General features: G+C 25.8%; 4 protein-coding genes across 4 annotated transcripts; 1 reads left to right on the forward strand and 3 right to left on the reverse strand.

Moving 5' to 3' along the window:
- Positions 1 to 22: 22 nt before the first annotated feature.
- SRAE_2000293600 (SAP domain and Zinc finger, MIZ-type domain and Gamma-aminobutyric acid A receptor/Glycine receptor alpha family and Neurotransmitter-gated ion-channel transmembrane domain-containing protein) lies at positions 23 to 5,566 on the forward strand (the record flags this gene model as incomplete). Its single annotated transcript, XM_024654070.1, has 6 exons — positions 23 to 539; positions 586 to 834; positions 3,321 to 3,332; positions 3,444 to 3,505; positions 3,554 to 4,602; positions 4,648 to 5,566. The coding sequence occupies 6 exons, from the start codon at positions 23 to 25 to the stop codon at positions 5,564 to 5,566; spliced, it is 2,808 nt and encodes a 935-aa protein (XP_024507478.1).
- A 171-nt stretch (positions 5,567 to 5,737) lies between these two features.
- Positions 5,738 to 6,840, reverse strand: SRAE_2000293700 (Mitochondrial substrate/solute carrier repeat and Mitochondrial carrier domain-containing protein; the record flags this gene model as incomplete). The annotated part of the gene is made up of 2 exons (XM_024654071.1): positions 5,738 to 6,431; positions 6,485 to 6,840. 2 exons carry the CDS (start codon positions 6,838 to 6,840, stop codon positions 5,738 to 5,740), a joined length of 1,050 nt encoding a protein of 349 aa, XP_024507479.1.
- Positions 6,841 to 7,005: 165 nt separating this feature from the next.
- Positions 7,006 to 10,284, reverse strand: SRAE_2000293800 (Aminoacyl-tRNA synthetase, class Ia domain and Leucyl-tRNA synthetase, class Ia, archaeal/eukaryotic cytosolic family and Valyl/Leucyl/Isoleucyl-tRNA synthetase, editing domain and Aminoacyl-tRNA synthetase, class 1a, anticodon-binding domain and Valyl/Leucyl/Isoleucyl-tRNA synthetase, anticodon-binding domain and Rossmann-like alpha/beta/alpha sandwich fold domain-containing protein; the record flags this gene model as incomplete). The annotated part of the gene is made up of 2 exons (XM_024654072.1): positions 7,006 to 10,029; positions 10,078 to 10,284. 2 exons carry the CDS (start codon positions 10,282 to 10,284, stop codon positions 7,006 to 7,008), a joined length of 3,231 nt encoding a protein of 1,076 aa, XP_024507480.1.
- Positions 10,285 to 10,539: 255 nt separating this feature from the next.
- SRAE_2000293900 (ADP/ATP translocase 4) lies at positions 10,540 to 11,491 on the reverse strand (the record flags this gene model as incomplete). Its single annotated transcript, XM_024654073.1, has 2 exons — positions 10,540 to 11,319; positions 11,369 to 11,491. The coding sequence occupies 2 exons, from the start codon at positions 11,489 to 11,491 to the stop codon at positions 10,540 to 10,542; spliced, it is 903 nt and encodes a 300-aa protein (XP_024507481.1).
- Positions 11,492 to 12,540: the final 1,049 nt, after the last annotated feature.

The raw sequence follows: 12,540 nt of genomic DNA on the forward strand, positions 1-12,540 counted from the left end.
GTGTGATTTTCCATCAAAAAATATGACAGGTCAATGTAATGAAGTTTACAAAATTGATAAAGATATAACATTACCAAATTTTTTAATTATGAGAACCTGTGTAGATAAAGTTGTGGCAACTACATCCTCTGGAGATTATGTTAGATTATATATAATGTTTAACTTTCAAAGAAATTCTGGTTATTTCTTAATTCAATCACTTTTACCAGCTGCTTTAATTGTTATTGTATCATGGATTGCATTTTGGATAAGTAGAGATTCACCACCTAGTAGGACAAGTTTAGGTGTTATGACAGTTCTTGCAATGACTCACCTTTTAACAGGAGTTAATAGAAGATTACCACCTGTTAATTATGTTAAAGCTGCTGATATTTATTTAGGTTTTTGTTATCTTATGGTAGCTTTTTCATTATTTGAGTATGCAGCAGTAGCATTTAGTAAACGAAGAAATGAAAATAAAAAAAAGAGAGAAAATAAAAAGGGTAAAGTTCAGTATGATAGTGTTTGCCTAAAACCAACACTTCCAGATCCAGGTCATGGTAAATTTAATATATTTATTTTTTATTTATACTTTATTTTATATAGATGTTCGATTGAAAATACTTCAAAATTTTAATGAAGAAAGTATAGATCATGAAATATGTACTTGTTCACAACAACCGGTAACTTCATTATTATATCTTAGTAGAAAATCAAATAAATTAAAACCTTATGTTAAAGATAGTCATATAGATCGAGCAGCAAGAATCATCTTTCCTGTAACATTTTCATTATTTAATGTTATTTTTTGGTTAATTGTATATAATGAATTAAGAAAATCACAAATTGAAGAAAGTCAGATGAAGATGATGCATCTTTGTAAATAAAATATAATATAGATCATTAAATTGTTTTGTTCATTAAAAAATAAATTTACTATTTTAAAAGAAAAAAGTTATTATTTATTAATAATTTTAAAAATTTAAAATATTTTTAATCTCTCACAAAATGTATATATAATATATATAATAATTTTATATAAATAAATTTATAATTTTTTTTTGTTTTCCTTTTTTTTTGTAAATAAAAAATTATAGTAAAATTTGAATTTTCCCCCCATCAAACATAAATATATAAAAGAATATATCTATTTTTTAAACTTAAAAATTTATAAAACTTCATGTTATGCATAGATAATTAGAAATTTATAAAAAAAATATTGTTATTTTTTTATATAATAAATATTATTTTGTACTATTACAAAAATATTTTGAATAATCATGATCATCTACTTCAACTTTTGAAAAATCTTATTTAAAATGTATTTTAAACAATTTAAAAACATATACTTTCAAATAAAACAAAACATTTCTTTTAATTTAAAAATTCTTTTTCTCGTCTTTTATTAATCTTATCTGAGAAAAGAAAAAAGAAGATATCTTCTAACTATTTTTACCATAAAAAAATTAAAATTATTACAATTGTAATTGATAAAACAATTTCCTTGCTTTAAATTTTTAAAAAATGAGTAAATAATCTGTTGATGTAACCAATATTTCATATACAATTGAATTAACCTATATATACACTTTTTTCAATTAACACATGAATAACCTTGATGTTCTTTTTCATATTCAATGAAATTACATTAAAAAAAAATAAATTTAATAAAGAAAAAATAAGGTGGTTTTTCGTTGGTAGAATGTTACTTACTTTATTACTATTGATCATTTTTTTTTAAGTGGAACAAAAAATATACTTTAAATATATAGAAAATAATTTTTTGTACTATTATACTAATCATATTAATTATTTTTTATTCTTTCTTAAATTATATATTTTTTTAAAAAAAAAAAATTTTTTTGTTAGTATAATAATAATTATAATGTAGTTAATATTATTTAACATACATAATCTTTTATCACTATTATAACAATATTAATTACAATAAAGTTAAACAGTTCTAAAAATTATTTTGATCTTTCAAACTTTTAAAAATAAATCCTTAATTAAATTATATAATAATATAATAAAAAAATATATATTTAAATTATAAATCGTCTCAAAACGATTTTAGTATAACATGTATAAATTTGGAGGGGATAATCACTTAACCTGAATTTACCTATTACCATTAAGAAGGCATTTATTACTACTTTTTTTTTAACTAAATAATTTATCTTATCATACTTGTATTTTGTTGATTTTATTTAATATTTTAAAAGTTACCCTTTAATTTATAGTTATTTTTTTCTAATCTGATTACTTTTTTTCTTCCTTACATATAATGGTTTAAAATAAAGTTATAATATTAATTCTATTTACATTTTAAATAATTTGTGTAATGTTTAACAATTTATCAAAATTTTCTTTTTATTGTTGTTCAGTAATAGTGGTTAGAAGTTATTATCTTTAGTGTAAAATAAGAAAAAGTTACATGACATTGTCATTCTCAGCTACAGAAACATAATGTAATTCTTTTATAGTATTTATTATTAGCTTTAGGTGTTATAGAAGGTAAATATTACTATTAATGAAAAAAAAGAGTTTCTTTATTAAATTATTTAATGTTTCATATTTACAATACTATGTTGTATTATTGATAATTAAGCTGATTTTTTTTATAAAAATCTTACTATCATATGTAGTATACTTTTTTTTTTAAAACTATTGCTTTGGCTTATTTTTAGTTGGTAGTATTTTAATATTTACTTCTATTCTGATATTAATGCCATGTTTTCTTCTACATTATATTTTTTTTTTCGATAATACAAAAAATATTTATTTAGAAAAAAATTTTCAACTTTAACTGTGTGGAAGTAATACGTTTTTGCTTTTTTCAATGTTTATATTGGTATGTGAAGACAAATCTACAGAAGATAATTTGTTTTCACTATCTATAAAACAAAGTTTAAAGTTGTAGACATTTTTTAAAATAAATATTAACGATTTTGTAGTATGATGAATGATAGATTATCTTCATTATTTTATATTTGTTCATTCTTCGTTGGAATTATTGTGAGACACTAACAAATAATATTATAAGTATTTAAATTGTGAAGATAATTAATATTATTACACATTAGAATTATTTTAGAAGTCTCAGTACAATTCAATTAATAATCTTTATTTGTATTTTTTTTATTAAAACAAATTATTTAAAATGAACATAGTATATGCAATTAATTATTACCATAGTAAAAGTAATTTTTAAACGGTATTGATGGCATCTAAAAAGTATCATTCTAGAGAATATGAAAGTACATTTCGTCATCATTATTAACTGAAGAAAATTTTTTATCTATTTTAAATTTAATGTGTAATATTTTTTTTTGTTATAGTATTTACGGACGGTAAATTTTGTTAACTAAAAGATTATTTTTATAAAAAAAAGTATTTTTTTAATGTATATAAAACGTTCGTGTTTTTTGTAATTTTATAAAATTTTTCTACTGTGCTTTTAGAATTAACTTTTTCTCTTAATAATATAAAAATGAGTGAAAAATCAGATCTCGTAAAATGTAAAGTAAGTTGTTATATATATTAATATTTAAAGAATAAACACATTTTTTAGGAAATGGTTTTGTACAAATTCAAACTTGATGATTTAAGATCTTGTTTACATGGACTTTTCAGTAATGCTAGTGGTAAGAAGGATGATCTACAACGGAGGTTAAGGACATTTCTTGAATCAGATAAGACACAGAACAAAGCAATAGATGTTATATTTGAACGAGGTCTGTCCATGGGTTATATAACAAAATCTAGGCAAGGAGGGTTTGTTGATAATGAGCCAACTCCAAAATATGTTCCAAGATCAAGTAATCGTCAGCCGACACTAGAAACAAACATACTTATGAAAGATTTATACTTTTACAAGGATGTCCATAATGTAACTGGATGGAAAATAATTAATGCCAATGACGTTAGCCAATCAGTTTTTTTGAACTTTATACTGTCTAAAGATTTAACCAAATCACTTGTTTCATCAAAAGAAAGTAAGGAACCATCGAGATCTTTTTTCCTTCGATGTGCAAATATCAAACAGGAAACGCAAAGTGCACCATTAAAAGATTGCTATCCTGTTTTAATGCGAATGTTTATTAATGGTCAAGAATTTACCAGTCTTTTACCCCGTGAAATATGTTATAGTAGTGTTGATAGAAAAAATCGTTTACCAGTTCCAACGGTATTAAATGAGGCACTGGTAAAAATTTCTCATCCTTTTAATAGGGATGTTCCTATAAAAGTTGAATTGCGTTACGATAGAGATGCAAATAAAAATGAAAGTTTCGCTTTTGCTATATTCATTGCATATTCAAAAACAGTTGAAGAAATTTGTAAGGAAATAACAAGTAGAAAAAAAGTAACTTTTGAGAAATTTGATAGTGATTTAAAGAAATTCATGTCAAATACTGGAGATGTTGCTTTAGAATGTGCTAGAATTCCTCTTCGATCGTCTATAACTTATCAAACAATAAGAATTCCATTTCGAGGAAAAAATTGTAATCACATTTCTCCAGATGATCTTAAAGATTATATAGAGATTAACAAGAACAGTGAATCTTGGTTATGTAAAATTTGTAAACATGTTTGTACTCCAAATGACATTATGGTAGATGAGTAAGTTATTTTTTTTTACATTTTTTATTAGCTATAACTATTTAGATTTTTTATGGATGTACTTAAAAAACATCCAACTATTGATGGAATTGAACTTTATCCAGGAATGAAATATAAGTTATATGGTGGTAGTGAAATTTTATCATTTGGTGAGTCTACTTCTGCAACAAAGAAGAATGATGATGTAAGTATTGTACTAATTGACAGTGACGATGAATTCAGTAATATATCAAGTTGTCCAAGTGCTTCTGGACGTATTTTTAAAGATGAATTGAAGCATAGTACCACAAATAATGTTAATAATTGTAGCTCAAAAAATATTGAATGTATAGTAATTAATGATAGTTCTGATGAAGAGCCTCCACAAAAACGCACAAGGGATGAAGAAATTCACTACGCAACAAATGATTTTTCTAATTTAGATAGTTCTTTAGAAAGCTTTACTCTAGAAAATGAGGTAATCAGTTGTAATAATTTAAATTCAAATGTTAATGGAAATATTGGATTTATTCCTGATATTACTATATCAAATGATTCTTTTCAATCTGATCAACTAACGGAGACAAATGATTCTTCAAATATTCAAATTGAGAAATTACCTCCTAATCATACTGAAAATTGTTCTTTAAAAAAATCAACTACAGCATCTACTTCCGGGAGTAATATAAAATTTAATATTGAGAAACTTAGTGAAAATTTTAATAATAGTAATGATCAATTCGATGGACTTTTAAATGGATTTACTGATAATAAAGTACATAACATAGATAAAATTTTAGATCAAGAGGTAAAGAATGGTATTCTACCAGAGAATCATTTAGATTTACAAAATACGATTAATGTAAGTTCAATGTTTCAATTTATTGCTCAAGATTCTCCTATTCAACAATATTTTGCGTCGGTAAATAATGAAATGTCTAATTTAAAAGATCACATTAGTGAAATTAATAATATGTATAAATAGACTTGTATATTAAATAATTTACAAGTTTTTATTGAATTTTTATTATTATAAAATTTATGTTTGTTATATTTTTTATATTAGTGCACAAAGTAATCTTGTTGTTAATTTTGCAAAATAAATGTACATATTTTTATGACAATTTTCTATATTTTTTACTTAATAAATATGTTATTAACGAAAATTTTGTTTATTATTAATATTTAAATGAACAAAATAATTTTTTAAATACTCGTATGTACTTATCATTATTGTACAAGCTGGTGCAATTTTAGCAATTCTTGGAACAACACCGGTAAACAAATGTGATGGACCGAGATTTTTACAAATTTGACCAAATATCTCTTTAATTGATGCACTTCTAACATCCTTTATTTGAGGATTTTTTATTTCTAAATTTCCTAATGTTATTTCTCTTTGTGTTTTTACAACATCAAAAGGTGTTGTTATTGCTGCTGTAAAAGCTCCACATATTGCACCACAAGTAGCATTTATAGAAAGAGTTTTTTCTTTTATATTATAAAAATGTCTTAATTTTTTATTCATTGCTTCATAAGACACCCAATAAATAGCTGAAAATGGGACATCTCTACTTAATGTTGCAGACCATCCCCTCCAAAGAGATAAAATACCTTCTTTATATACTGTATCTTTTATAACCCTACTAAGATTTCTATAACTTAATTTTTCTGATTGCATTTTTGTCCTACACATTTCTACTGGTGAAACTATTGTAACAGCAAATGTTCTGGCAAAAGCACCACAAAATAATGGAGTTAAAATATAATCACCGTATTTTTTTTTAATATATGTATTCATAGAATCATATGCACTATAGTAAATTATTGTTGTTGGTATAGAATGAATTCTTAAATAAAGTAATTTCTAAATAATAAATATATACATAATAATTAATCTTACATAGAAGTTGATAATCCACTCCATAAACTAAGAATTCCTTCATTTCGAATTATTTTTTTAAATGCATCAATTGTTCCGGTAAAATTTCCTGGCCTAGAAAACCATTCACAATCTTCTACTCTTGAATTATTTCTTAAACATGAAGTACACCATCTTTCTAAAAGTCCATTATAATATAAATAACATTGCCCATTAGCAAATGGTTGCATTTGTTTTTGAAGACGAACTTTAACAACATCCATTGGATTCATTGATAATGATGTTAAAAAACCTCCAACACCTGCTGATGCCATCTGTTGGAATGCTGTTATTTCATCAAGTTGATTTTCTACTACTTTTAATGATGTTGCAGCCATTTAACCTAGAAAAAATTAATAAGAATCAATTAAAAAGATTGAAAAATATTTATCGATTAAACAAATACAATAATAAAAATAAAAAAATATTTGTTATAATAACGAAAAAATTAACAAGACATTTATGTAAACAATAAATACTTTCATGTATACATAATATTATTTCTATTCTGAAGAAAATATATATTGAATAACAGGTGAACCAGGACAACAAGATTCTGCAATTGTCTTATCTACACTGTTATCTAAAGAATCCTTAAAAGTTATTTCATTCAATTGAAGTGAAGATAAGATATAAGAAAGATTAGTTTCTAAAATTTGTTTTTGATCAAATTCACATAAAACAGACATAGCAGATATTCCTTTTTCTTCAACATTAGACTTTACAAGTTGGACAAATGGCATAAGTTTCTTTGTAAACTTTTTTAATTCTTCACATTTTCCTAATGTTTGTGAGATAATTTTATTATCAGGAAATTGATTTCCATTAGAAATATAAAGCTCATTTAAGGTCTCAAGAGTTTTTCCCTGCCAAGAAGGATACTTTTCAGCAATATAAATAATAGCTGAAGTTGGTGGTAAAATTGGTTTAGCTGGTTTTTTCTTTGGATTTAATTGATTTTTAAGGCGTAATCTAAAATCTCTCATTACTGAATCAAAGAATTTTGCTTGTGCAATTATCTTTTCATCTGACTGATCAACAACAGGCCACCTAGCATTTACAATAAGACCTTCCATACCAATAATTTCCCATATTTTTTCAGTTACATGAGTACAAATAGGTGATAAAATAATACATTGATTCTTTATAAATTTCATTATTAAATCACTTCGCATATTACATTCTCCTTGACATAACTCACGATATCTATCACGGACTGATTGAAATTCAAAAAATCCTAGTTTTAAAGCTTCTTTGAAATTTGTCTTATCATAAGCTTCTTTTGTTTGTTCTATCAAAAGTGACATTTCAGAGTCAAAAACTGCATCAGGGAAACTATAATTACCAACATCTTTTCTTAATTTTCCACTATCACGAAGACTAACAATTTCTTTAGCAAAATCTATAAAATTATATAATCTTAAAATAGCAGCGTCAGCCATTGCAAAAACAAAGTTAGCATCTTCAATACCATCTCCTGCATCAGCAAGAGAAAATCTTGTACCATCAGCAGAAAACTTTTCTATAGCTTCATATAAAGTCAAGAAATTTCCTGTATTTTTACTCATTTTTTCATTGTTAAGAAGCAAATGACCATTTGCACGAATTCCTTTAGGCCATTTATCTGGACGGTCAGGCCAAATAGCAACATGATTAAAAAGATAAAATGTTAGATGATTTTGAATTAAATCTTTTCCTGATACACGCATATCTGTAGGATACCAAAATTCAAATTCTTTTCTCATAGCTGCTAATTTTGATTCTTCAACAAGCATTGTCTTAGGATTATAAGGTTTAGAACAAAAAATGTATTCCCAAACATCATCTGTCATTTTGTCAGCAGGAATTTGAAGACTTCCTAATTCTTTTCCATCTAAATTACCCTGCAACATATGGACAACTGTATAGAAAGCATTGTAAATGGTACTATCAGAAAGAGATTCAATAAGATATACTGGATCCCAGGGAAGTTTAGTTCCCAATCCATAAGATCTGGAACAAGCATATTCATGAAGCCAATCAATCGTTCTTAGTAAATTTTTATTAACATCTTCAGAGTATGTTTCTAATTGACTCAAACATTTTTTTGCCATATTTTTCCATTCCTCATCACCATAATTAAGGTACCATTGATCACACAATGCTACAACACATTCATCTCCTGATCTTGAAATAATCTTTTTTTCTGGTTCACTGTATTTTAAAGCTTCCTTTGATGCTACAAGATCCTCTTGAATAATTTTTTTAGCCTCAGCAGCTTTCATTCCTTTATATTTACCAACAAGCATTACACCATCATAAAAACCTTTAAGATATACTTCTTTTTTAGCTTCCTCAAGTTTTTCTTTTTCATTTTGTGATTGAATTTTTAATTTTTCAACCAAAATAACAGCAGCCATATCACCAATAGATGGAATTTCAAGAATAGGAGTTGGTTCAAATGGAAGTACCATCTCATCAGTAATTCCATACTTTTCTCTTAAAGCAGGTTTCTTTTTTAAGTCATTTAAAGCAGCTAAATCATCAGGAGAATCTGATGGAACAGAAGTAACAACACCAGTTCCTTTATCATCTTTAATTGTTAACATAGGTAAAGCATAAACTTTTTTATAATTTGTAAGAGGTGCTTTTAATCCACAGCCAAGTAAATCTCTTCCATAAATTGTTTCAAGTCCCTCAACAAAATGAATATGGCCATATTCCTTTGTCATATCTTGATAGCACATATTTCTTGCAGCACGTTTAGTTGCTACAAACATTTCAGATTCATCTGTATTAACATAAAAAACTGAATAAGCAATATCTGGATGAAGATAACAATTTGTCTGTCCATACATTGTTTCCGGCCTTAAAGTGGCAGCAACAAGGTAAATTTTTTTGTCATTTCCTTGTAACTTATCACTTAAATATTTTGTTTTCTCAATAATCTCCAATTTAATTAATGTATATTCTTGTGGGCCAACTCCTTCACCACTTGATCTATCATGATCCATACATGGTTGTCCATCTTTTGGTGAAAAAATAGTATATCTTTTACCAAAATCAATTTTCTTAGCCTCTTTTAATTTTCTAAATTGCCACGAAACAAATGAATCATAAAATGGATTGACATCTGTTGTTATAAAACTTCTTCTCCAATCAATTTTCATACCTAATTTTTTTAAATCCATAATAGCTTTTGGTGGAAAATAGTATAACCAATGGATTGGATTGGCGAATTCCTTAATTTCTTCATCGCTTAAACCAAGTGATTGCATAATTTCCCATTGAAATTTAGCTGTACCTGCTTTAGCAACAGCTTTAGATTTCTTTCCTTTTGATTTGTCTTTGGTTATCTCAGCAATGACATCAGTTTCAACAACTTCATTAGTTTCGACTTCTTCACTTGGGAATTTTGGTGGATATCCATAAGTTTCTATTTCACGTGCTAATTTATCAGCACAAGCCTTTATTGGCATTCCAGTGCAGTGAAAACCAAATGGAAACAAAGTTTTTTTTCCTAATAAGCGTTGATAACCAAGAGTGAACTAAAAATAAAAAATTTAAATATTTTTTTTTTGTCAAAACTATCTTACCTCTGCTTTAGATACAGTAAAAGTGTGTCCTAAATGAAGACGTCCATTCATATATGGATAAGGAAACGTTGTCATAAATTTCTCAACTTTTTCGTCACTAGCATCACACTCAAAAACTTTTGCATCCTCCCATTTCTTTTGAATTTCAGTTTCAATTTTCAAAAGTTCATGGACTTTCCTACGTTCTTTAACAATTTCATTATCCATAATTTTTTGAGTAATAAATTTATACTATAAATAAATATATCTAAAGGAAATTATTAAAAAATATTTTTAAAGTTAAATATTACCGTTGTATAAATACTATCCCAACAGACTTTCACTTTAAGATAATAAAACTTGATAAGGACAATTACATTTTCACGAAAAAAAAAAAAATTTAAATATTGTAAAAATCGTTTATCGGAAAAAAAACAAAAACGACAAAGAATTCAAACTAGTAAGGTAAATGAACAGAACAATTTAAAGGAATTTCTGGATTTCATCGTAAATAGCCAATACAAGAGCACCACCAGTTCCACGGAAAACGTTAGAAAGAGCTCCCTTGAACATAGCAGACATACCTTCATTCTTGATAATTTTAAGGGCACAATCCAATGTGTTCTTGTAAAGAAGTTCTTTACGTCCAGATTGCATCATCATACGTCTTCTAACGGTATCCCATGGGTATGAAAGGATTCCTGAACCAACAGTAACAACTTGAGCAATACCCCAAGCAGCGAAGAAGTTAAGTTTCTTTCCATCAGAAGCGAATATCATTTTTGCAGTATCGAACATACCGAAATAAGCGGCACGGTAAATGATAATACCTTGAACAGAAACGAAAAATCCTCTGTAAAGACCAATTGGACCATCAGATTTAGCAATCTTAATAAGACAATCAGACAATCCTTTGAATTCTCTAGTTGATCCTTTACCAATATCAGCAGCAAGTCTGGTACGAGCAAAGTCAAGTGGATAAACAAAGCAAAGAGATGTTGCACCAGCAGCACCACCAGAAGCTAAGTTACCAGCAAAGAATTTCCAGAAATCTTTCTTTTTGTCAAGACCTTCCAAGAAAAGTTTTTTGTAGGTATCTTTGAAGGCAAAGTTCAAAGCTTGAGTTGGGAAATATCTAATGACATTAGCCAAGTTACCTCTCCACAAGGCACTCATACCTTGTTCTTTTGGGACACGAACAAGGACATCAATGATTCCCTTGTATCTTTTGTCTTTAGCAATAGCATCTGAAGCATCTTGAACCTATATATTTAATAAAAATATTATTTATAATTTAATATTAAAAACTTACTTGAAGAAGAAGTTTGACACGTTCAATTGGAGCTACAGCAGTCTTAGAGACAGCAGCAGCAGTACCACCGGTGAGCAAGTCAATGGCGAATTTTTTAGTATCGAATCCTTTGTCGTTACCCATTATAACTTAAAGTTACCTAAAAGTTAAAAATAAAATGAATGAATAAAAAAAATTAAATTTTTAATTTTAATTTATGGGACAAAATGTTTCCAATAGTAACTTTAAGAGATAGAAACAAAACGCTGCTCCATTAAAAAGTATGCATTGACAAAAAGAGTAAACGAGAGAGAGAGAGAGAGAAAAAGAAGAAAGATAAGTTTTTAGTACACGTAATAAGAGATTTTCTCAAATGATCTTTTGTCGCTTGACATAAGATGAATATGCATACTAGTATAAAAAGTCAGTAAATATTATACGAAGTGTAACGTAAATTATATAATTTTAAAGTATTATATTAAAGTTAAATATTAATATCTTAAAATTTTTATGGTAGAGTATAATAAAATTGATAATATAAGTTGGTAGTTTGAAGGTTTCTAAAAATAATATTTAATATAAAATATACTATCAAAAAATCTACCTTTTTTTTAGTCATTTCAATTTGTACGATACCATTATAATTAATGATAAGCTTAACAAATTATATATTTTTAAAACAAATTAAAAGTTATAAAGTAGACATCATTTACACAAAGTTTATTGTCAACATTAATTTTGTAAATAAAATTTCACTTAAATTTTTAATTTAAAATATCAAGTATACTATAGACAAAAGTTAAAAATTTGAAATATTTAAAATATAATAACTCTCCAAGAAATAATTATATGTGAAATAATAATTTTAGCAAATTAAATATTTTTACTACGACAAAATTTTATTGACAAAATAATAATTTTATTTACCAATCATCATTTTTTTTATTTAATTTATTCCAAAAATAATTTTACAAGTTAAAAAAATAATAATAATTCACGATATAATTTTTCTATTTTTATTATCTATTTCAGATTGTAATTTTTATTTTATTTATAGATTATTAAACAACCGTCATACATACAATTACAAAAAAAAAAAAATATTTTATATTTTTATGTATAATAAAGAAATATAAAATTGTTTGAAGAAAATTTAAAATTAATGTTCCAGTTTTAAAAGTTTTAAATTAAAA

Source organism: Strongyloides ratti, assembly GCF_001040885.1.
Source record: "Strongyloides ratti genome assembly S_ratti_ED321, chromosome : 2".
NCBI lineage: Eukaryota > Metazoa > Nematoda > Chromadorea > Rhabditida > Strongyloididae > Strongyloides > Strongyloides ratti.